The 22,037-nt window shown below is 34.0% G+C and overlaps 2 protein-coding genes and 22 non-coding genes across 24 annotated transcripts; 12 read left to right on the forward strand and 12 right to left on the reverse strand.

Moving 5' to 3' along the window:
• The first annotated feature begins 46 nt into the window (after nt 1–46).
• Nucleotides 47–131, forward strand: F12D9.13. Its single transcript, NR_071730.1, has one exon. It is a non-coding gene; the product is annotated as an Unclassified non-coding RNA F12D9.13 (non-coding RNA).
• Nucleotides 56–127, reverse strand: F12D9.t6. Its single transcript has one exon. It is a non-coding gene; the product is annotated as a tRNA-Cys (tRNA).
• A 226-nt stretch (nt 132–357) lies between the features above and the next one.
• F12D9.t1 lies at nt 358–429 on the forward strand. The gene has a single exon. It is a non-coding gene; the product is annotated as a tRNA-Cys (tRNA).
• Nucleotides 430–649: 220 nt separating this feature from the next.
• On the forward strand, nt 650–737 carry F12D9.18. Its single transcript, NR_071731.1, has one exon. It is a non-coding gene; the product is annotated as an Unclassified non-coding RNA F12D9.18 (non-coding RNA).
• On the reverse strand, nt 661–731 carry F12D9.t5. Its single transcript has one exon. It is a non-coding gene; the product is annotated as a tRNA-Arg (tRNA).
• A 71-nt stretch (nt 738–808) lies between the features above and the next one.
• Nucleotides 809–5,353, reverse strand: stg-2 (STarGazin (mammalian calcium channel) homolog). The gene is made up of 8 exons (NM_001029385.5): nt 4,550–5,353; nt 4,326–4,490; nt 2,931–3,027; nt 2,787–2,876; nt 2,556–2,690; nt 1,301–1,414; nt 1,123–1,257; nt 809–1,076 (listed from the first exon to the last, which is right to left on the reverse strand). The coding sequence occupies exons 1-8, from the start codon at nt 4,706–4,708 to the stop codon at nt 898–900; spliced, it is 1,074 nt and encodes a 357-aa protein (NP_001024556.2). The 5' UTR covers nt 4,709–5,353; the 3' UTR covers nt 809–897.
• Nucleotides 2,230–2,302, reverse strand: F12D9.t4. The gene has a single exon. It is a non-coding gene; the product is annotated as a tRNA-Arg (tRNA).
• Nucleotides 5,354–7,915: 2,562 nt separating the features above from the next.
• Nucleotides 7,916–7,987, forward strand: F12D9.t2. Its single transcript has one exon. It is a non-coding gene; the product is annotated as a tRNA-Glu (tRNA).
• Nucleotides 7,988–8,041: 54 nt separating this feature from the next.
• On the reverse strand, nt 8,042–8,533 carry F12D9.2 (ATP-dependent protease; the record flags this gene model as incomplete). Its single annotated transcript, NM_077064.1, has 1 exon — nt 8,042–8,533. One exon carries the CDS (start codon nt 8,531–8,533, stop codon nt 8,042–8,044), a length of 492 nt encoding a protein of 163 aa, NP_509465.1.
• Nucleotides 8,534–10,075: 1,542 nt separating this feature from the next.
• On the forward strand, nt 10,076–10,224 carry F12D9.16. The gene has a single exon (NR_071732.1). It is a non-coding gene; the product is annotated as an Unclassified non-coding RNA F12D9.16 (non-coding RNA).
• A 1,264-nt stretch (nt 10,225–11,488) lies between these two features.
• On the forward strand, nt 11,489–11,630 carry F12D9.9. The gene has a single exon (NR_071733.1). It is a non-coding gene; the product is annotated as an Unclassified non-coding RNA F12D9.9 (non-coding RNA).
• Nucleotides 11,631–12,133: 503 nt separating this feature from the next.
• Nucleotides 12,134–12,220, forward strand: F12D9.5. The gene has a single exon (NR_071734.1). It is a non-coding gene; the product is annotated as an Unclassified non-coding RNA F12D9.5 (non-coding RNA).
• F12D9.t3 lies at nt 12,145–12,217 on the reverse strand. Its single transcript has one exon. It is a non-coding gene; the product is annotated as a tRNA-Val (tRNA).
• Nucleotides 12,221–12,655: 435 nt separating the features above from the next.
• On the reverse strand, nt 12,656–12,833 carry F12D9.3. Its single transcript, NR_071736.1, has one exon. It is a non-coding gene; the product is annotated as an Unclassified non-coding RNA F12D9.3 (non-coding RNA).
• On the forward strand, nt 12,656–12,833 carry F12D9.7. The gene has a single exon (NR_071735.1). It is a non-coding gene; the product is annotated as an Unclassified non-coding RNA F12D9.7 (non-coding RNA).
• A 1,084-nt stretch (nt 12,834–13,917) lies between these two features.
• On the forward strand, nt 13,918–14,053 carry F12D9.11. The gene has a single exon (NR_071738.1). It is a non-coding gene; the product is annotated as an Unclassified non-coding RNA F12D9.11 (non-coding RNA).
• F12D9.14 lies at nt 13,918–14,115 on the reverse strand. The gene has a single exon (NR_071737.1). It is a non-coding gene; the product is annotated as an Unclassified non-coding RNA F12D9.14 (non-coding RNA).
• Nucleotides 14,116–14,253: 138 nt separating this feature from the next.
• On the reverse strand, nt 14,254–14,356 carry F12D9.17. The gene has a single exon (NR_071739.1). It is a non-coding gene; the product is annotated as an Unclassified non-coding RNA F12D9.17 (non-coding RNA).
• Nucleotides 14,357–15,243: 887 nt separating this feature from the next.
• Nucleotides 15,244–15,388, forward strand: F12D9.15. Its single transcript, NR_071740.1, has one exon. It is a non-coding gene; the product is annotated as an Unclassified non-coding RNA F12D9.15 (non-coding RNA).
• A 553-nt stretch (nt 15,389–15,941) lies between these two features.
• Nucleotides 15,942–16,084, reverse strand: F12D9.10. Its single transcript, NR_071741.1, has one exon. It is a non-coding gene; the product is annotated as an Unclassified non-coding RNA F12D9.10 (non-coding RNA).
• F12D9.6 lies at nt 15,950–16,092 on the forward strand. The gene has a single exon (NR_071742.1). It is a non-coding gene; the product is annotated as an Unclassified non-coding RNA F12D9.6 (non-coding RNA).
• A 75-nt stretch (nt 16,093–16,167) lies between these two features.
• F12D9.8 lies at nt 16,168–16,391 on the forward strand. Its single transcript, NR_071743.1, has one exon. It is a non-coding gene; the product is annotated as an Unclassified non-coding RNA F12D9.8 (non-coding RNA).
• A 217-nt stretch (nt 16,392–16,608) lies between these two features.
• F12D9.4 lies at nt 16,609–16,825 on the reverse strand. The gene has a single exon (NR_071744.1). It is a non-coding gene; the product is annotated as an Unclassified non-coding RNA F12D9.4 (non-coding RNA).
• Nucleotides 16,826–18,002: 1,177 nt separating this feature from the next.
• F12D9.12 lies at nt 18,003–18,200 on the reverse strand. The gene has a single exon (NR_071745.1). It is a non-coding gene; the product is annotated as an Unclassified non-coding RNA F12D9.12 (non-coding RNA).
• Nucleotides 18,201–22,037: the final 3,837 nt, after the last annotated feature.

Genomic DNA, 22,037 nt, shown 5'->3' on the forward strand with positions numbered 1-22,037 from the left:
TGGAAAAATTATTAAGTTTTTGAATAGTTTTTTTTTAAAGATTACCAAAAGATTTAGGGGGCACCCGGAGTTGAACCAGGGACCTCTCGATCTGCAGTCGAATGCTCTGCCACTGAGCTATACCCCCACACTTCAGACGATGCGCCCATTTTGGGAAAAATTTTCGGAACTTTGTGTGAGAAGCCTGTATCTAAACAGCCATCCCAAAGTTGGACAAACAAATTGACCACAGACAGAGAGAGAAACGAGATCGGGAGACAACAGTGGGACGGTGATCCCGTATTTGTCCTTGTGTCCTCCGCATCTCTCCACTTCCAAATTAACCAATTCTTTATATCGTTATATCTATGTTTATGTGGGGGTATAGCTCAGTGGCAGAGCATTCGACTGCAGATCGAGAGGTCCCTGGTTCAACTCCGGGTGCCCCCTAAATACTTTTTCCTATTTTAAACTTTAGAGGGTGTCTAACTAATTGACGTGATATTCGCGGAATAATGTTTTAATTTAGAAAAAACAAAAAGTTTCGAAATTTTTCTTACCCGTGCCAAAATTTATAGATATAGAAAATAAAGTTCATAAATTTACAGATGCATTAAATAAAGTTCATATTTCAAAAATGATAAAATTTAAAATGTTTTCGAATCATTTTCAAAAACTTTTCGACCACGGCAGGATTCGAACCTACAATCTTCTGCTCCGTAGGCAGACGCGTTATCCATTGCGCCACGGCCACATTTTAGTTTGACCCAGTCTTCTTTTTTTGTGTCTTTTATTTGAGATCAAGAAAATTTTACACTACAAAGTGTAATAGTCAGACAAAAGCAAATTTATTTTAAAAGAAAAACGAATTGTTCGAAAGAAATTTTAATATATTTTGATAGTAAAAATGATAACAGATCAAACGTCTTGCATAAATAACAGGCTGGGATTCGAAAATGATGCCTGACTTGACCTTCTTGAGTTTCTCCGCGATCCCTGTGAAAAACTCGGAATTGGAAGATATGAGGCAAGTGAACCCCTTCGAAAACTTTCAAGCGGTGGTATTCCGAGCTCTTTATCAAGTTGGGCTCGCCGTACTGAAATGAATAGTGTCAATAGTTGTTATCTTGTTTATAAATTTACATTTCGCTTCCAATCCAGGGACGAATTGTAACTTTTCCACGACAGAAGGATATCGCCTAAAATATAAAAATGCGTGCAGACATGCGCATATTTGCACTGGTATGAATGACAGTGCAGATGAAAAGAAAGGTGGTCCTGGAACAAAATTATTGGTGGTTTCTTTTAAGGTTAAATCTACCATATGTATAACTGAATTTGCTTGGCTCTCCGGCTGCATTCGGTTTCATTCGTGGTGCTAACTCGTCATCCACTACACAAACGACCATTAAAACAGCGATGCAAAGAATGATACCTGAAAAAAATCGATGTATTGTTTTTAATTTAAATTTCAACCTTAGTTACTGAAGAAAATGAATTTTCAGACATCCGTATATTCTCTATTAGTGCGGCGTGCCTTTTTCCGGGCTCCCAGGGACTTGTGAACTATCAAAGACTGCCGGACAACAGGAGACTGCCGCACTGGTTTGCGATAACATCTTACTTTGAGGTTACTACTTTTGAAGGTAGTCACTTCGAAAAGAAATCAAAGAAGAATGAACAAGGATACCATTGTAGTAGTCGAATATTTGAGGTGGGTTTCGCAACCAAAAAGAAGAGATGCCGCACTATTAGAGACTACCGTACTAATAGAGAATATACGGTAACAACATTATAATAAATTCCTTCACACGTGCACAAATCGTTCATAGAATGAGGCATATTAAAAAATTAGCTTGTTAACGAAACATTTCATTCACAGTTTTTTAATGTGGTCCGCACAAAAACAATTTTTGTATTTTTTTTTAATAAAAAAAAATACGTCATCCAAATTGAAAAAATACCTAGGTTAAAAAGATTTACTTGTGCATTTTTCCCAATTATATTTTCCATTTATAAAAAATGAACATACGCAGAATATTTTTATAATTCTACGCTTAGCAAACATCAAGCTTACGAAATTTTTTTTTTGACAAATCAGTTTGAAAGCACGCGCTGTTTTTCCGAGTGAACAATACCAAAGTTTAGAGATTTTTCTTACAGGTGTCAAAATTTATGGATGTGAAAAATAAAGTTCATATTTTAAAAATAATAAAATTTAAAATGTTTTTGAAGTATTAAAAAAGTTTCCGACCACGGCAGGATTCGAACCTACAATCTTCTGCTCCGTAGGCAGACGCGTTATCCATTGCGCCACGCGGCCACATTCTTCCCAGTCACGTTTTATTTAAACGAAGAAGTTAATGAAGAAATATTTTTAGTTTCATAAATATACCTGTACCAATTACATAATTAGCCCCCTTATTTTGAGTAAGACTAAACTGCAAATTAAAATTGTTTACTTTCACAAATATCGTAAATTTTTTTTTTTTGAGTTTGAGTAGTTGAACATAGTAAATTAAGACTCTAAACCTCGACAGAAATACCTTTATACTTTTTGAATAGAAAAAACTTACTTCCGCAAATATATGTAATTGATGAGAATAGTGTGTAAAACGAAGATCGAATATGTCCAACAACCCCTAAAAAGAAGGCAAAACAACAAACAAGTGCACCACTGACATGTAATAGAGCAGGTAAGCCTAGCCGTACTGAAAAGTGAACATTTTCTATACGTAAAGGGAGAACGTCGGTGAGGGTAGTGTTACGAAGAGAGAAGAAAAGCTAAAATTGAATCAGGCACTCACTAATTACCGCGAGAGAAGCAAGAGAAATGTCAGTGAGATCGACTTGAGAAAGCAATGGGTTGAGGTAGCATTTGTATTCACTTTCAGATGCTGTAATTAGGATTTAGTTGAAATCAATTTCAAATTTAAGAAAATAAAACTCACGAGGAATTTCAATTTCATCATAAATAATTCCAGAGTTATTATTGATATGGACTCTACAAATTTGAAAATATCCCGTATTGTAATGAAATGTTGACTCCTGAAATGTTTAACCATTATTCTTAATACATTTTAGCGTAATTCAATTAAGTGTGTATAATATATATTTGTCTACTTTCTTTAAAGTTTTTCAGCCCTAAGTTATCCAACTACGCTGCGCTAGTTTAACATAGAAAGTTACTTTTAAAAGTTTTTTTTTTCACAATCGCAACTTTGCTCTTGACATTTGAAGTGAAAAACTACAATAATCTACTTAAAAACTTTGTTTTTGATTTTATTTTATGATTAACAGTTTTCGCAATGATTTCTCATTTTTTGTTTAAACTAATGTATGTATAATAAATAATTTATTTAATTTCAAACATAGCCTTCAAATAAGTATTTTCGTGAATGAGAAAGTAACCAAAAAAAGTAGTACCTGTTCCAATACATACTATGTCAAAAAAAATCTTACGATTTTCGTAACAGTAAGAAAAATTAACTTGAAATGATTTTCAAATTTTGACATTCCTTGTAACTTTTCAAAATTCTAGCACATTCTTTATTCGTTAACGTGGTTACATTTAAACTATGATTTTTCATAATTTTCTGTTTTTTTTAATTGCAAACACATGAATGGTTTGAAGTAAATTAAAAAGTGAAAGTAAACACTTTTACTGAAAAAACATCTGAAGACTAAATTTGAATTCCCGCATAAAATCATTTACATGCGAAATTCAAAAACGGTCACTTTCAGTCATTTTTGTGGATTTTTTGTAAGAATTCCTAATTTCAACAGATTTTCCGAATATTCGAAAAATTAAGTTTTTTCATGCTTCAGAATGTTTAATTTCAGTTTAAGAATCTAACAGAACTTTTAAGTATTATTACCATTGAGGAGACTCTTTGCAAGAAGTTGTTGAAATATACTCGCATTAAGTTCCAAAAATGTATTCATTCTTAAAAACTCCAAAATAATTTATAATCTCTCAAATGTTCAACAAAAGTTTTGGAAATTAGTTTAAATGTTCTAAAAAAAAGTTGTTTTTGGAAATTTGAAACATTCTTCCATGCTGGAAGATGTTGGAAGAGTAAGTTCAACTCTCCAACACGGCCAAATTGTTTTACGACTTTTTTCCCAAAAAAAGGAAAGAAAAAAATGTTGGAAGAGCAAGGCATAACAATTAAAAATAAAATTATAGAAAAACGTTTTTCTGAGTCGTTGCATTTTTTCTTGTTAATAAAACAGTTTGAAATTTTAAAATAGGTTTTATTACGATATTTAGAATTTTTTTTACTGGCAATATTCTACCTCTATATAAATGTGTTATTATTATAATGGAGTAAATGAAAACTTACTAATTGTTCACCATTCTCGTTTGTTTTATTAATCCCCCGAGGTTCTGTGAGAAAAACCCAATTGTTCATAAAAATAGGAAAACTTTGCATAATCAGTACACAGGCACCAACAGCCATCGCTCCGGAAAAGAGAATATTGTCTGTGCATCGTGCTTCAATTACAAACTGAAATTATAGTACAGTAAATCAGTTAAAAAAAAAGTACAGAAATCATAAATACTTACTTTGGACACACGTTCACCTAAGGTCATTTCATTGGTGCCAATCTGTGGTAGAAGTATCACTGGAGGAGCTTCTGGGTGCGTTGTTTTCTTACAAGAAAGCGGCGACGTCGGCAGGGGTGGGTGGTGAAAATGCTCTTCAACAATTGTGCCAAGCGCCATTTTTGAGCCAATTTCTTTGGGAGGCCAAAGAAGGAGGAGCGGAAGAAACCCAATGAACCGCGTAGGCTCACGGAGCACACGAGTCTCTTTTTTCGACGACACCAGCACACAATGAAGAAGTAGACAAAAAATTACGAAAATACTTTTCGCTATACTTCGTTTTCTACGAAAATGAGGGTTAGTTTGGATAACGTCCACCTAAAAAGGGATCTTCATTTATCATTTTTCAAATTTTTTTTCGAAAAAAAACGTTTACTGATCAATAGCAATAGTAAAACATAAAAAGGAAAACGAACGTTTTTCGCAAAAAAAAAATGGTGAAATTGGTCAGTGAGTTCTTAGTTTATACAGAGAGGTACTTGAAAAATCTCCACAAGCGGAACAAAAATTCAAGTTTTTTCTTCTAGTCAATTGCAGAGGATAGTTCAAAACACAAAAACTGCTGAAATCTGCTTTGCTTTTCAAACTGAGTTTTATTAAAAGATTTACGAACTAATTTTCTTTCAAAAAACGATAACTTTGACCATATGGTTTGAAATAAAATATTGTATTGCCTGTTTTGAGTTTTTTTTTACGATGTCAGGTTTCTTTTATTTGATGTGTTTTTTTTTTCAAAATTTTGTTAAAGTTTATTAAAGTGCACTTGTTTTGGCTATGGAAAAATAAATTCATGAATGGTGCTAATCGTAAAAAATAATAAAATTTTAATTTCATTTCTGTTATTGCAGTTTGTGAAATAAATGATGATGATAATTAATTTAAACTATTTTTAAAGTTTGTGGTGCTAAAATGACCAATAATCTCAGTAAAAATTTTCAGAATATTTTTTTGCAATTTTTTAAAAAAGTTTACATTTTAAAAGTGGCAATTTATCAGATTCTACCAATCGCGAGTTTTCACCAATCAAAATCATTTTCAAAAAAATTGTTGGACGATTGTATGCGTTTTTACGCAGCAATGTTTGAAGTTCTTCAAAAATTTGATAGTTTTACATTTTGGCAATTGTCCAAATCTTTGACCGTGTTTAAAAAAAATTTAAAACACCTTGAAGTGTTTAATTGTGATTTTCAATTCGGAAAATAAAGCGTGTGATGATACTCTAAAGAAAAACTGTAACTTTATATTACCATCGCGATATCACAAAATCCGTTTTCGTAAAAGAGTTTAAAAAAAACCAAAAACAGTATCAAAGAAATAGTTAACAAAGTTCACATAAATTGAAAAAAACAATTTGACGAGAAATATCTTTATGCTTTACAAAGTATGTAAAAACTCCTAGGCTACCATACAAAACTCTATGCTACTTTTTTTCAATTTTCTAAACCAAAACTTGATATCACAATTAGTTTCTTAATATTTTTGGCACTCGAATTCAATCAAATCAAACATCAAATTTGAATGTAAGGGTAAAATCTGATAAGCCGAACCGGAAATAGTGCAACAAATATATAATTGGAGGTATGTTCAACACTCAAGTAGTACGAATAAAATGACTGAGTCCACCAAGCTCTATTTGGAGAAGATTGAACTATCTAGGGAGTGCCCCGCAATGGGTAATGCAATGCACGAAGATGAAAAACGGGACAAGCCGACGGTGCATCATCAAACTAGAAGAAGAAGGAGAAAGTAGAAGCAGAAGACGGGGCGAAAAATGTCCAAGAGACTCTGAAGGTTGACGAGAGAAAAGCCAGCGGCCACTTGCCTTCAATAATGTCAAATTCTGGGACAGGAGCTCATCTAGCTTTACTTATTTGACAAACATGGGGCTTATTCACTTAAATTATCGGATTCCGTTGGCCGAATGAAAACTCGTTGGCATGGAAAAGAAGAATAAAAGTTTACTCTTGAAACATCTTTTCTAGATATTGTAATTTTGCAAAAATTTTGTCATCTTAGTTTGAAGGCTTACTATGGATAGGGAAAGCAATTGTCGTTTCGCAATCTGAGACTTTCAAAGTCTTCGGCAATTGCCAAAAATGCCGATTGGGAAACTTCAAGACTGAATGTGCAACATCTGTAAAATTTCATTTAGGAGAGAACAAGTTGTATTTCAATGAGAACGAAAAATGCTAACTACAGTAGAAGTTAGTTTCATAATCACATGTTGAGTTTTTTTTCCAAAATTTTTAGACTCGATAAATTTCGAATTATTGAAAATTTTGAAAAAAAAACATTAATTTTGCAAATTACTCTAGGTTCTACAGTTTAAAACCACTAGTTCCAAAATATTTTCTTCGAAGATGCGGTAATATAAAAAGGTCAATTGAAATTTGCGGTAAAAGGAAATTTACATATTTCTAACCTCAAAAAAGATGAAAATGGAAACGAAGAAACAAAATGCACTTTTTGAAGCAAGAAAAAGGGCTAGTAGGTGACTATGTCAAATGAAAAGGAAAAAACGTATTCAGGGTTCTCGGAAGCTAAAAAGAGATGAATAGGTCATAGAGTTACCAGTGTTGATCTTCTCAGTGAACGAGGTCCGTTGGGGATCAAACAGCTAATAAGCTTATAGAGCAAGAGTGGGTGGATATAAAAATACACATTCAGTAAAAATGTGGTATTCAGAACACACGGTTAAAATAATTGGACGTGATTTCTGGAAATCAAACAAAGGTATTGCACTCTTACAGCGTCTGTAAAAATCACTTATCGTAGATCATTTAATTTTTTTGAAACTGTGACAGCCATGCTATTATTCAATTTGAATACACCAATAGAATTTAAACTACGAATCTATACAACAAGAGAAGATATATATTCAAATATAATTTGTTAGTTTGTTATTCCGAAGATAACCTATTCAAAAAAGTATTTTGAGAACCACCAGATTTTTAATTTCCTTCAACCTTCCAAACTCATTTTCAGAGTTTCATTTCCTCCCTACTTTATTTTTACACTCTGTAAAAATTTATTTAAAAAACTAGAATTATGCATTGGAAAAACTGCTTCAAGTTTCCTTCCGGTTCATTTGTATTTAATGTCACCAAATAGCAAGTTCATTTTTTCCCCAAAGTTTTTTGAATTTATGACAATTTATTTGTGCACTACTTTAACTCATCGATTATTCACCAAAACGAAAACTTTCATTTCTACCTAAATGCTTTATGCCAACTCAAGTCCGTTTATTAGGTTTTCATCATTTGCGGCAGGCAGCTGAATGTGCGAACAGCAATAAAGTAGCTGCCAAGTGTTCACTCTTTGCCGTAGTCCCATGTGGTCTAGTGGTTAGGATTCGTGGTTTTCACCCACGCGGCCCGGGTTCGATTCCCGGCATGGGAAGTTTCTTTTTGAATTTTGAATGGAAAAAGATTATGTTGTTTATGTTATAAAAAATTAAGTGCGAACTCCTCCCGGCTTGTAGAAGGAGCCCGCTGGACGAAACCACTTTTTAGGTTGGTGTTGGGACGAATTACGAGACGTCTTGTCTGCCGCAGTTAGTTGTAGGATAGCTATTAGACGCGCTGAATCCGTGGACGAAGAAGATCCCATGATAGCTGTCAAAGTCTCGAATTGTTCGACTTTTTTCATTGCATTCGGATCCATTTCCAGGAGTTTCAGCTCTTCGTTGCGCTTACGCAGCGCCTCGATCGCTCTTTGAGCGGCTCCTTCCAAATCACCTTCTTCTATGCCGGTTTTCAGCCAATTGATGATGGACGTGTTAAGGTCTCCTTGAATTTGGAATCGTTTTTGTGAAAGCACTGGTACTTTTTCTTCCACCGGTTTCTTCATCATTTGGAGCAGTTCCGGTCTCACGAGCGATAGCGGTTCGTCCTTGAAATCAGCAATCTGATATCTTTTTTCCGCTGCCTCCTGATTGTCGGACATCGCGAATACGAGTGAATACTAGATGCATAATAGATACAGTAGTACAAGTATACGAATTTCAGTTCGAAAATACTCGAAAATCGAATAAAAACGACAAAAATCGATCGATAATTACCACCAGTTCCGTATACACGTAGAATGATTTGAGAAAAGGCGGTTCGCTCATTTCGAACACTCGTCGTGGTGAGACCCGCGCGCGTCGCATTAATCGATGCGCTTTTACACCCTGCGTCTCTCTCTCTCTCTTGCGGAGCGCTCGTCTCGGGAAAATATACAATTATGGAACCACCAGTTCATGAGAATACCTACTTTCTGGCGCGAAAATAGCGGCAGCAGAGAGAACATGCTGCGAAGAGAGATTTAGTTGTCTTCGCTACGAGATATTCCCGCGTCAAAACGGTAGGCATTATCATGATCTGATGGTTTCTTAACATTTGGTCGGATATTAATTCGAAAAGTTGTCCATTATTGCAATTTTGTCCTTGTGCCATTAGTTTTTGGACATGTTTTAGGAGATAAGGTGTTTTGGCATGGTGAGATGATTGACAATCATGTCGTGTTTCAAATTATTAGACTTTGTAATTCCTGGAAACTATGAGATGAAATATATAACTGTATGCATTTCAGTTGTTAACACACATTTTTAGATCTCACTCATTTGTCTTTCTAAAAAAGTTAAAAAATCAATTAGGAACTAGTTTTTGAAACAAAAAACTTTTGCATTCAAACAAACCAATCAGCTTTTTTCAACCTTCATCCCTGAAAGTTTTCACGTTTTTCATCCACTCTTTGTCCTCCTTGAAATGATTAATTTCTGCGAAACATACCTATTTTTCTTGCATGTCCGTCCGTCAGTTTCGTCCGGCGGTGAGTTCGAGTTGTATTTCTTCAATTTGTCAACCTGTGGTCAACACGGATGTTTTAGTAGGTTTTTAAGTATTTCTTGGTATTGTTAAACCGAAAATTTATTTTATGAGTGAAAAGCAGTAAGTAAATTCATTTCCCTACGCAATCTACTTTTTAGGTCAGCGCCCCAGAAAAAAGATTGATTTACAACTTGTTTGCTCATCCTTTCGGGATGTGGTTTTTTCCTCTTCATATTCAAATTTTATCCCGCAGTTCAAATATTTACACTAGTTTCTCCGTTTTGTCGTTTCCAGTAGAACAATTTGATTTTTCCTTAAATTTTGAATAAATAGGTTTGGAAGAATTAAACCAACTATTGAAAAATTTGCTATTCCTAATCCAAGATTGTTACAAAAAATAGAAAACAAGCCTTTTATGAGATAATGCCTTCATTTTTGAAAAATCGGAAATCTTAAAGAATAACTCAAAATCGTTTTGCCCACAACCACAAACAGTTCAGGCATTGAAAATAAAATTTTAAAATTTTTTGAAAAATTTTTTGAGAGCTCATAAACTCAGAAACTTTAGTTAATCAGTGAATTGAAAGACATATCTTAGATTTTGAAAAAATTTTTGTATTTGTAAACTTTTCTCAAAACCACGGAAGAAAATTGTTCTAAATGTTCAGTTTGTTTCTTGGTGACTCTCCCATTTTCAATATCTCCCAATTATTCAGCAGGAGACCTGCTCGAAATCCAATTTAATTTTGTTCTAAGTAGTGGAAATTACAAATTAGCTGGCGTGCACTCAGAAATTAGTTTCCATACGGTTGGTTAGGTTGAGAAGTTGGTTGTTTAGCCTTCTTTCTTTGTCTGGTGAACACCGCTAAGTGTATTACGACAAGCTTCGCATTGGGTCAGAATGGTTAATTGCCATTTTTATGTTGGAAGGGTGGCTGTGGGAGGAGTATCGAGTGCAGAAACAGCTGCAGCCGGTAGAGCTAAAATATTTTATTGAACGATTTGAAAAATTGATTTCAAATTGAATTTACTTTGTCACCACTTGTTTGACCAAAATTCATGCCGGTGATTAAAATTTATTCACCGTTGAGGGAATTCAAAATTAGCTTATCCCATATTTAGAACTATTCAATTGTTCTTACGATTGCGCAAAAATTGTGGATCAGCAATAGTTAAAACTGCCATTACCAAATATGAAAATTTCCGAAAATACATCATTTTGGAAATGTTTGCTAAATGTTATCTTTTCTGAATAAAAGTAAATAAAACTTCAAAATACTTTTTTCTTTGAAAACATGAATCTGAATACCAAATTCTGATTACAAAAACACAAACTGTATACTAAATGAGCAATTTTGTCAAGCTTTAAATTTAATTTTATGAAGTAAAAATGGATCTGAACACTGCAATAATATATCAGCAATTTTTAAAACTTTAAGATTAAAGAAAATTCAAACAAAGACCAGGAAATGCCTAAGAATGTTCATGTTCCAAAGCATATTGCCGGGCACCTCTACATATAACTAACTAAATAAAAATAATAATGACTATTACCTAACAAGACCTTCACTTCAAGAAGTTTATAATATATATAGCAGTGTTTCGCTTTTTTTAAGTTTTTCTTTTTCAAAATCAATAACTGATTGTCAAAACTCATAAACTTCTCACTCAAGCTTCACTTTTTATTTTCATGAATAATCAATGTTTTCGAATATCTAACAGACCTCGTATTCCAATTATTAGGCCAATCAATGAGCTAATACATATCTTAGAATATGAAAATCCGAACACGAAAACAAGATGCTCAAAAATGCATAGTGAGATAGTAAACCCTGAATTTTAGAAACTTTTTCTCTCATACTTCCCTTGCCCCACACACGCGAAAACTCGAGAATTCGATTCCTAAAGCACTGAACTCAAGAATTTTAAATATGTAATAATTACATCTCATCATGCATTTAGTATCACCCCAAAAAGATATACACATTTGAATATTTGCAAACAGACATGACCATTCGAACATTTTCCATTTTTCAGTGCTCTTTCATTCACAAAGAAGAAAGAAAATAAATAGAGAGATATAGAGAGGGTGTACATCTCCGAACCTAACCTAATACGTCTGAAAGGAAGAAAAGAGAAGTGAAAAAGTATGTAAAGTACATCTATATGTATGTATATTCACACTTTTTTCTCGTATTTTTCGATCCAGTATATATCTTTCTTCTTATTTTTTTTAGCGGGTTTGGTTTGGAGTAAATTACTTTGGTGTTTTATTCCGCCAATGTTTTTGCTGCAATTTCATCACACTTGAGGAAACCGCTTTCCGATTTTCTTTCCTTTTTATTTCTTACGCTTCTCACATTCAGTCAATTACCACGTCTCGTTTCTTTGTCTAACATGCCCACCGTTAGGTGTTTTGTCAGAAGTGGAAGCAACCTACAATGTCAATAATTGGTTACTAATAATAGATAAGAAAAACAATTTCCCAGTATTCAAGTTTTGCACTACATAAATTGAAATTTGCTTAGAAATAACTTTGATAGTTCAAACGCAGAATGAGTAATTAATTTGTTTTATTATTAGTGTTAGTTCGTTGGTTTATTAAATACGAAATTTTTAAACATATTCTTGTACCACGTGTTATTTTAATTATTTAAGTGTTTTTTTCAATGGTTTATAAATCCAAAAATTGCCCACCAAATTTTCGTGCCTATCGCCTTAACCAACGATTTATAAAAAGAAGACTGATCTCGGGCGGGCTCGAACCACCGACCTTCTGTGTGTTAGACAGATGTGATAACCACTACACCACGAGACCACACGATACGGCGGGATAAACGAACAAAATATGTATTAAAAAGTGCTGATACAATAGAAACTAATTTCCGGTTTTTTCTCGGACTATCTTATTTCGTAATTAACTTTGTTCTTTATCGCCGTCTCAGATGATCGAATTAAAAAAAAAATTTAAAAACTTATCAAGGAAACTTCGGCGAATTCTCTTGCTCATTCCTGCAACTTGTCTAATTTAGAAAACGTTATCAAACTGGGAGTACTCCGAAAAAACTTGATGGAGAAAATAGTGTGGAAGAAATTAAAACAAACGCCATTTTTCTTGTACTCTACTTCTAAAAATTTCAAAATTTACAATTTTTCTTAAAATTTTAAAATTTCTACTTCACCTTCCCCGCGACAATTCCAATTTCACAAAATCTCGTTTAACAAGCTCTCTCTACTTTGCAGTTTTCCTCTCTGCCACCTTTTGTTTTCACGTTGGAAATGCGAGGGAGGTTCAGTTTCCGGACACCTTTTAGACATCCTACCCTCTCTCTTCCATCTCCCGTTTCCTTCCTTTTGCATCTCTCAACTTGCATTCCATTTCACAAGAGTAGAGCCATCTCGGCAGTGTTTCCTGTCGGTAATGATGTTGTTCCTAGCGAACGAATGATTTGGAACCCTAAGACTTCCGGAAGAAGACATCATAATTTTAGATGGTTGTCTGATTATTAAAATGAGCAATTTGTCAAATTGTTACTTTTCAGGTCGTTCTATTTTCTTTTTAAAATAATCACTTTGAACTAGTTACATATTTCCCAAGTTTGCGAAACCGTTCAATGAGTAAATGAGCTCTAGAGAATTGCAAGAAATTGTTTTTTCATCACAATAATACACTAATACTTAGGACATAAAATCACAAAGCTAAAATTTATTTTATTTGAACAAACTGGAAAAAAAAAAGTTGGAAACAGTTGAACTGGCCCATGTTCCCAGGGGCATAGGCCAGTTGAACTATGTCTTTTTAAATGAAGTTAACACCATTTTAAGAGAACCGACTTTTGCAAGGTAAATTGTAATTTCATGATCCATACCTTTTGAGCTATTTTTATTCATAAAAAGTATATCTTATTATTTTATGCATTGTGCTGTTTCGGAACACGTTTTGAATCCCATACATTTAAACTGAAAATATTTGTGCCTATTTTTTAATGTCTAGAGTTGATTTCTATTTTATAATGTACTTGTAATATGTATTTGTAGTTTATACATTTTTCAACTTTCAGAAGTTTTATTATACATCACTTTCGATGAGCTGATAAATATTTTTTTAAATCAAGTTATTGAATTCAAATTATTTATGTAAATATAACTTGACATGCAATTTGCTTTCCATCAATGGTAGCAATCGAAATTTGACAAAACGAAATATTGGTACTTGTGTATTATATCCCCGCCATTTCAAATAGTATTACTAAGATTCCGAAATATTTTTCCAGAATTAGAAAAGCTCGTCTTATTTTTACGTAAAGAAAAAGTATTTATAAACCTATGGGGTTCAAGAAATTTTGAGCTTGAAATATGAAAATTTTGCAAAAAATAATTCTAAATGAACAAAAGTCTATATTTTAATCTCCGGCAACTACCGGTTTGTGAAGATGCCGAATTGAAAACGGCAACTTCCGACCCTCTGACACAACCGTGGTTACTGCTGAATTTGCTTTCAAAAGATGTTTTCAAATTGAGTTAGGGTTCAAATGAATAGAACCGTGGTAGGCAAAGACCCGTTGAAGGACAATCTCGCAAACGAAATGGAGCGAACATGTCTAAATGAATTACCTCGAAAAGTTACCGCTAGGTCTTCATCTTCTCAGTTTCTCTGCTACATCACTTTGGCGCGTAATCCGTTATCGTTTAATATTTAATTTGAAAAATGCAATTTTTTCAACTCAGGACAAAAAAACGTAACCTTTTCACCAATTCACCAATTTTATCTCCTTTCAATTACGTTTTTTTCTCAACAAAAATTGTTCCCACGGATTTTCGTTCTCACTAACGGGTTACGGGAAGAGTGGAAAAAGCCGGCTGACCAAATGGCCACTCGGAAAACCTTCTACCAATCTGTTGGTATTAGTTTTTTTCGTAGCCTCAAGGCACAAAGAGAGTCCCAGGTCCTTTTTTAGATTAGCTGACCAAGATCTTCTGAAATGCCTACTTTTAGTTTGTAAACGAAATATTTACAATTTTAGTGTAGCATTTAGTTTTACACAGTTGATTTTTTGAATATTAATTGTAAATCTAAATATAGTAATCACACATGTTTAAAAAAAGAATATTCAAAATAGCTGCCAAACTACTAACACACAACAAACGTTTTACTAGTTACAACTGCTGAATTCAGGTACATCTTCGCACGACGTTTCCAACGTTATGCTTTTTAATTTTGTTAAATTTTATACAATCGTGCAAAAATATGTTCTTAATTAAGTTTTAGGTCCACACTGATTTGAGATATCCTGTACATTTTTTGCATCGGTTTCGGATATGGTAAAAATCTCGCCATCGGTTATCCAAATGGCTTTAAAACATTTGCATATCTGGTCACTCATTACTCATATAACAAAGCTTTGCGATTCTGCCCAAAACTTATTCTCATTTCCTCCTTTTGTCGACTCCTGCTGCGTTGTAGAAAAGGTGAGTGTTTGTGGGTGGCCGGAACGTTTTCAAATAGGTGTAGAACAAAAAAAGACGAATAGAATTGTATTTGTACGTCACTGTATGGGTCCATGTGCCGACATTTCATTTATTCTGTCAAGCTTTTCTTTTAAATCATAATGAAGCTCCTTTGAATCATTCATAATGTGTTTTGTGTTATACAAAAAATTGCGTACTTATTGTGTAGCCTCAAATTATTTAATCAAATGTTTTAATATTCCAAACAATAACTGTCTACTACGTAGATTAGTGCTTGAAACATATTAATAGTTTTAAGGGCTATCATTTTTTAATTCTGGCTGTTGGATACTTGCTCCATTTTTAAAAAAAAAAAGAAGTAAAACAATAGGAAAACGAGCCGGCAAAAATAAAAGAGGTTAAGGATTATCCACCGGAAAATAGCCACATCGACCATTTGGATCGCTAAACCCATTACCATGCGGTTCGAGTTAATGTGCTTGGCCAGATCAGATATTTGTTCATGCTAATGAGCATAAGTGATCACGCAGATGGAGGATCATGTTGAGTGTAGATCAAGAGCCGTTCAATTTAATGTTATTTTAATCTCAATATTTTTTCCACAGAATGTTCAGTTTTGTACCAATATTTACAATTTGAGAAGTATCAAATTTTGATTTTGGTGAAATTGTTTCTCATGAGTTCATTGTCTTTGTCGTTATATTTTATAGACATCAAATGATGTTAATACCTTATTTTGCGTAATTAGTATTGTTTCCTCTACTAGAATGGGATCTGTTCTACAGTTAAACTTCTCCATTCGCAGGATCAAATACAATAGTTTGACTTTTAATTGTTGAAACGGCTTGATTTAAACGATATATTTTTGTATTCTCAATTACACTGATCCTGGAGTTGGTGGCAACCATATCTATCTTGACTACCGCATGTTCCCTTTTTTGTTCACTAAACCTACTTAATTCGGTAGAGAACAGTCACACCCCTGAGAGTACTTATACTTCCGTTCCAAACAATTCAATCCTTTTTTCTTGTTTTCTTTTCTGCACCGAAGAAAAATAGGTTCTCATGGATAATCAACAGGCGGTAAAGAAGCGTGTGTGCTTTTATCTCAACAGCATTAACACGGCATCCTCGTCCACTTGACCCACGACAACAATTAACCGTCTCCCGCCCTCATTCTATATATTCCCTCAATCCGACCTTCTGCCATCTAGTACAGAAAACGATCAGGAGTGAGGGGGGCTCCACTTGAAATCGTTATGCTCCCGTGGTTATCGTCCCTTTTAAGTTGCAATCTAATTTATTTGATAGAAGGTGCCACCTTCTTGAGTGCGCTTCACCGATTTTTGAAGATTTTGGAAGTTTAGTATAGATTATAATGATTTAGTGGTGCGAGAAAAATAGTGATTGCAAGATTTTAAACTATGGAAAGCAAAGAAATATGAATGTAAAGCGCAGAACACACATTTAAATGAATTTATACTATTACAAGTGTAAATTTTTGAGATTACACGTTCGGCTTAGATAGCACTTCTGGAAACCGAATAACACGCTCTCCATACTTTGATCGAATTTTAGCAAAAGTTAGGCAACTTTGTGAGCTCAGTTGTTACAATGCATCTGGTCATGAATTTCTAATTAATTCTTACAACAACTGAGTTCTACTGTTAAACTTATTTTCACCTTTTCACTGTTTTTCTGTTTCACTTTTTGCTAACCTAATTTATTAGGTCAATTGTGAGGTGCACAGTTGTCACTTCAATTTTTGGGCTAAAACATTTTACCTATTCAGATCCGTGTTAAAGAGATTTTATCCATATTTTTTGCCATCCCTCCGAACCCGGTCGTTTTATGATCCGTGTTCGGTTTTAGTGGTAAAGGGCCTTTCGGTTTCGATTTAATGACATGTTTGCATTACCCTCCTCCTTATTCTCGGCGTTCAGTATCAATGTTCGCCTACTATCGGAGGAACGAGTACCCTTCCGAATAGGCAAAACCATATGTAACCCTTATATGAGTTTTGGCAGTACAGGAGTAAACATTATTGGTTTTGGTCATTTACATTACTTACTTCTTACCGTTTCGGGTGACTGACGGAAGTGATGAAGAGGTAGTGCGCAATGAGTGGGCGCCTTTTATTTGTCTCCGAATCTGAACATTACGCTTCATTTAGAGAAACAATTTTGTTCAATCTGCATAAACGTTTTATTTGATTTTGATTCGACTCATTTCACCATATCTTATTCTTCGTACCGTCATTTTTTAGTTGGTAATTTTTCCAGAATTTATTAGGGTGGGATAATTAGTCAGGAAGAATCTCTTCGTACGTATAATTGTTAAATGTGTTAGCTGAACAACTGTAGTTTTTACGCAGAGTGTACTAATTTTTTTTGGCAAAAAACATTTATAGATACAGAGTCTAAATTGGTATGTTCCAATAATTGCTCCTCGCTATTTTACGTCACTTTATTGCCCACCAACAATAGTTTACTTATTCAACCAGTTGTGTTTCAATGACCCGTTTAGTAGGTTCCATGATTAATGGAAGTCACTACTTACCCTCCTTGGTCCATAGCTCCTCTGAGACTTTATTCTACTCAAAAATGGTCATAAATCTTTGAGAAAATGCTATTGTGCCCTTGTCCTTTTGTCACTTTAATTTTGACTTCTTGCAACTTTTTTAAATTAAAATTTTCCTACTCTTTTGTTTTGTTTTGTTCTGTTAATTATCGTCACAGAATATAAAAGATCCCGGTGACGCAACCACTCATTTATCACTTTTTATCACCGTCAGAGAAATACTTCAATATATCTTGACAGCCGACTGGCCTATTCTTATCTTTTAATCAGAAGTCTTTACGTTTTCCTAACTGTTTTGTTTGTTACTATCGAAACTATACTTGATGCTACTGATTTTGTTTGGTGGATGGTTTTGAAACAATAGGTGTTTTCATTCGGTTCTAAATACAAACAAATGAAATGAATTACTGAAAAATCAATTTTTCAATTACCCATTATGAAGTTCAATTTAAATAGGGACGAAGTAGGAATAATGTGGAATAGTGAAATTAAAATTAGATTGTAACAGAACGTTATTTACATATTTTACCAAGTGGCAATTTAATCAGCTCTGACCTCAACACCAGAAATGGGCAAAAAACGATAGCGGGCACTTGATGTGTATCGCATTTCTGTGCACAGCCCAGTGTCACACCAAAATCTCTGTCACCAAACAGCCCCCGACCACCCGATTACGTCATCATTGTGTGAGTCCTTCACCCAACCCTCCAAGAACAGTTTTACGATCCATGCCGCCATGTTCAGATCCTTTTGATTTCCACCCAACCGATGGCGATTTCGTGACAAAATGCAGTAAAACTGTGTGGCCGTTTTGAGAAATCATTGCTTTTTTGGATGAACATATTTAAAAATGCGACAACGTCTTGAATTGTAAGGCTTCTCCGCTTGCCTCATTTTGTTTTTATCTATGCGCATACCTCATCTTTTCAATTATGCATGACAAAAATAGCTCGTTCTATGTATATACTTGCTATTCCGCTGCATACTTCTTTTACTTTTCTTTGAAATAGAAAAAGTGTGTTAAATATTGTTTTCGGTTGATGATACCAAATGCATACCTCATCAAAATTTAAAGTGTGTGTGTTATCATAAATAATTACATTAATACACTTAAACACTAATTAATCAAAAAAGTAAGCAAATTCAATTGTATTCACTTGAGTGTTTGCAAATATCTAGGAATACGTTAATTATTAAGGTTTTACGAATTTTGTAGTAGTCGTAGCTGAAACCCAAATTTTGTTTAGTTGTTCAGATTGTTGAGAGATTTTAAAGTGGTATTAGCATTTTAAGGTGTAGGATAGATGTGGCAATGAAAACGCAAGTTGGGAAAAATCAATTTGAAACATTTTGGCGTATAACTACAAATTTCACAAGCATTAGTTTTGCAGGTTTCCATCCATGTTGCTTAAAAACATAATCAAGAAAACTTTAAAAAGTCCAATCTCAAAAATGTACAGTTAAAAATTAATACAAAGTTTTACTGTGATTCAAAATTATGTAGCTCAACAAAATTTATTTTCAACTTTAAAACTGAAATATGATATTTTTGAAAGAATTTAACTAGGTGACTTGGTCTGGGTGACTTGATTAAAACTAGGCATAAAACCAAGATGTAGATGCCACTTTCACTTTAATATTTTCTCCTAGGACATTTTAATTGCTAATATTGTTGAGCACTAATTTCCAGGATCCTAGTTCAATTGTTTCACCGTTCTCATAAATTTTAAAGCATCTCAAACAATTTCTCACTTTGGCAGTCTTTGTAACAAATATATTATTTGAACACGCCTAGAACAAACTAACCGACCATTACCGTCTGCTACTGGTTTAACTGCATCTGATGAAAAAGTTGTACACTTTAGGGCGTATGAGAATACCTACACACACGTACAAAAGCCTGGGTTCCCAGAACACATAACTAATCCGCTTGTTGTATAAAAACAGATCCCGCTAAATGTGAGTGAGAAGAACTGACCCTATTCCCGCTCTTGCATCATGTAATAAATACGAATATATCTGTGTTGAATTACACAAATTACCAACCGGATTTCATTCTTGACTTGTGCTGTTTTCTCGATTTGTATTTTCATGTCTTCTTGTCCGTGAGCCGCTATGAACATTTATTTACAACTAGACCTTCAGACCTACAATTCGACACCGAACATAAACATACACTCAGAAAATATATATTCATTCATCTAAATGTGCTGTGCTCTTTTGCACTGCTCTCTTTACTCTCCATGTCATTATATTTGCATAACCAGTGCTCCGGCGGTCGCTCCTGAAGAAGGCGGAGAACGGCAGTGGTTGTCGTCTACCAGACTGAGGACACTGCTCCATTCCGTTCCATGAAATTTGCACAACATTAGATCCGATCTTCTATTCTCCTACTCATTTGCATGTCGGCAGTTCGGTCATTCAGGAGCTCTCGGTTTACACTTAAGAGTCAAGTATTTCATCACTTCATTCACCAAATTTCTTATTTTGGCAATGGCTGGGTCCTCTAGGAATTTAATTATTCCAAGAGAGATAGAGTCTGATCCTTTTCTTCGAAATTCATCAAGGTCATTTTTTTTGTGATTATGAAGCAACTTTAGTGATTTTCATATAAATTTTTATTATTGTGAATATAGTCTGCAACTGTAAAACTGTTTCCAAGCGCCCAGTTTTTAAGTTCGACGTTTTCACATTTTATAAAAGATGTGTTTAAAGTTCAATCAAAGTAATACTATTACAACCTTATTTCGTCTGAAAGAAAGTGAAAATCTTCCCACTAGTGTATTCGAAAATATGAAATTAACGTTGTCAACGTTTTTTCAAATGCATAACGTAATATATTGGTATTTCACCCCATTGTCCAACTTTGACCGCTTATGTCTCTGTTGTAGTTTGCCCTATGCTAAAGTTAACAACTGTTAGTGTATTTATTACTTCTTTTATATAGTTTTGTAGTTGACTTTTTATTAATGTCTTAAAATGAACCGAGATTTATTCCTTCCAAATAAAATTTATAGCTTAGTTAAACTTGCTTGGTGGTTTTCTAATTGTGTTCACGCTACAATTTCTCAAAAAGTCACTAAATTCTAGTTACCATTGGTACCGACTCACTGATTTCCCTTTCTACCTCTATCCCTAGATTCCCTCCAAAACGACCTCGCCCAATTAATCGGACTACCTATGTCTTAGGCATCCGAATGAAAACTCACCTGTCCAAGTCGAATTCTGTCACTTTTTTTGTATACACCCTCGCACTTTTCGCGCCTTATTTGTGGTAAGTTTGCTTATTTAGCCATGGTTTTCAATTCCACGTCCAACTTCGTTCCAAAAATTTGTTTGTTTTATGTTTTGGACAAGATCGTATGACAGCCTTTATTTCTGAAAAACATTCAGAAAAGCTCTTACTTTCTTTTTTCTCTTAAAAAAGTTCACCACAAAACAACTTCGCCGTTTTTTCCACATTTTGTCACATTACTTGCTTTTCGTTGAAATTGGATATTTAGTCGCTCTTCTGGTCAAAAGTTAACCCTGTCATTTCCATTTCAAATGAAAATGACTTAACCGCCGTGTACGTCTTCTTGTTGATGACACGAAGTTTTCAAAAAACAAAAGACAACAACACACTTCTTATCCCTGTGTTGGAATGTGGAGAAATACGGGCAGAAAGGGACTTGCACGTTTCTCCCGCCAATTTGATTATCTTCTCACTTTTTTTCGTCTTGTCACAAGTAGATTCTTTCAGTGTCTATTGATGTTTCTTTCTCCATAATAGTATGTCTTTCACTTTCTATTTCTCTAAAGATCTCATAACAATTGATTAGTAACTGCTATTGAGATCATGACTGTTCCAAATATAAATACGAAATCTTGTTTTTCCTCTATTTATGTGTGTGTGTAGAATCAATTTATTAATGTGTTAATTAATTGGTTTAAAAACTTACAAAACTGCATATTAGTTTTAATTTCTAATCTGTGCACTGTCTAAATATTTATTGCTTTTAAAACTGTTCTAAATTATTTAAAAAAATGATATTACCAAATAGTTCACCGATGTGACAGTCCAAAAGCTAAACACTTACGGAACCCTGTTCCTGTTTGAATTTTTTGCATATATTAAGCATGAAATAAAACCCTATTTCTATTTTAAATATTAATAGCGCTGTGGATTTTTGTTGCTTAAGGTGAACTATCAGGCGGAAGGGAGTTTTGAATTGTTGCAAATCACCCCGACATGCCAAATTTATTTTGTGAAATATTTTTTTTTTCATAAGAGCTTATCAGAATCAGAGTTTTTTAGATATTCCCCATTCATTCTTGAGTTCGTAAAACATCTCCCTCGAAGAAACACCTACTGCCACATACCGTTTTGGTTTGATAGCATAAAAGATTAGTGGAATGTGTGCACACATTGCACTGCGGCAAGTCCGGCCCCTCTTTCTACTCTTTTATGGTCCTCAGACCCTCCTCTTCACATTGACTCATTGTTTGGTCATCCTCCTTTGCACCCCATCAAGATCATTTAATCCTCTCAGCTATTCTTCTATATTAATTTTTGTTGCTTAAACTGTATTGAACTTCAAATAAAATTA

Source organism: Caenorhabditis elegans, chromosome X (genome assembly GCF_000002985.6).
Source record: "Caenorhabditis elegans chromosome X".
In the NCBI taxonomy this organism is placed as follows: Eukaryota; Metazoa; Nematoda; class Chromadorea; order Rhabditida; family Rhabditidae; genus Caenorhabditis; species Caenorhabditis elegans.

Excerpts from the sequence above, each read along its gene's own strand:
- stg-2 (NM_001029385.5), bottom strand. The coding sequence starts at position 4,708 with ATGGCGCTTGGCACAATTGTTGAAGAGCATTTTCACCACCCACCCCTG. Across the intron at positions 3,028-4,325 it reads ACGAGAATGGTGAACAATTA|GAGTCAACATTTCATTACAA; the intron begins GTAAGTTTTCAT and ends TAAACATTTCAG. Across the intron at positions 2,877-2,930 it reads TGATGAAATTGAAATTCCTC|CATCTGAAAGTGAATACAAA; the intron begins GTGAGTTTTATT and ends TCCTAATTACAG.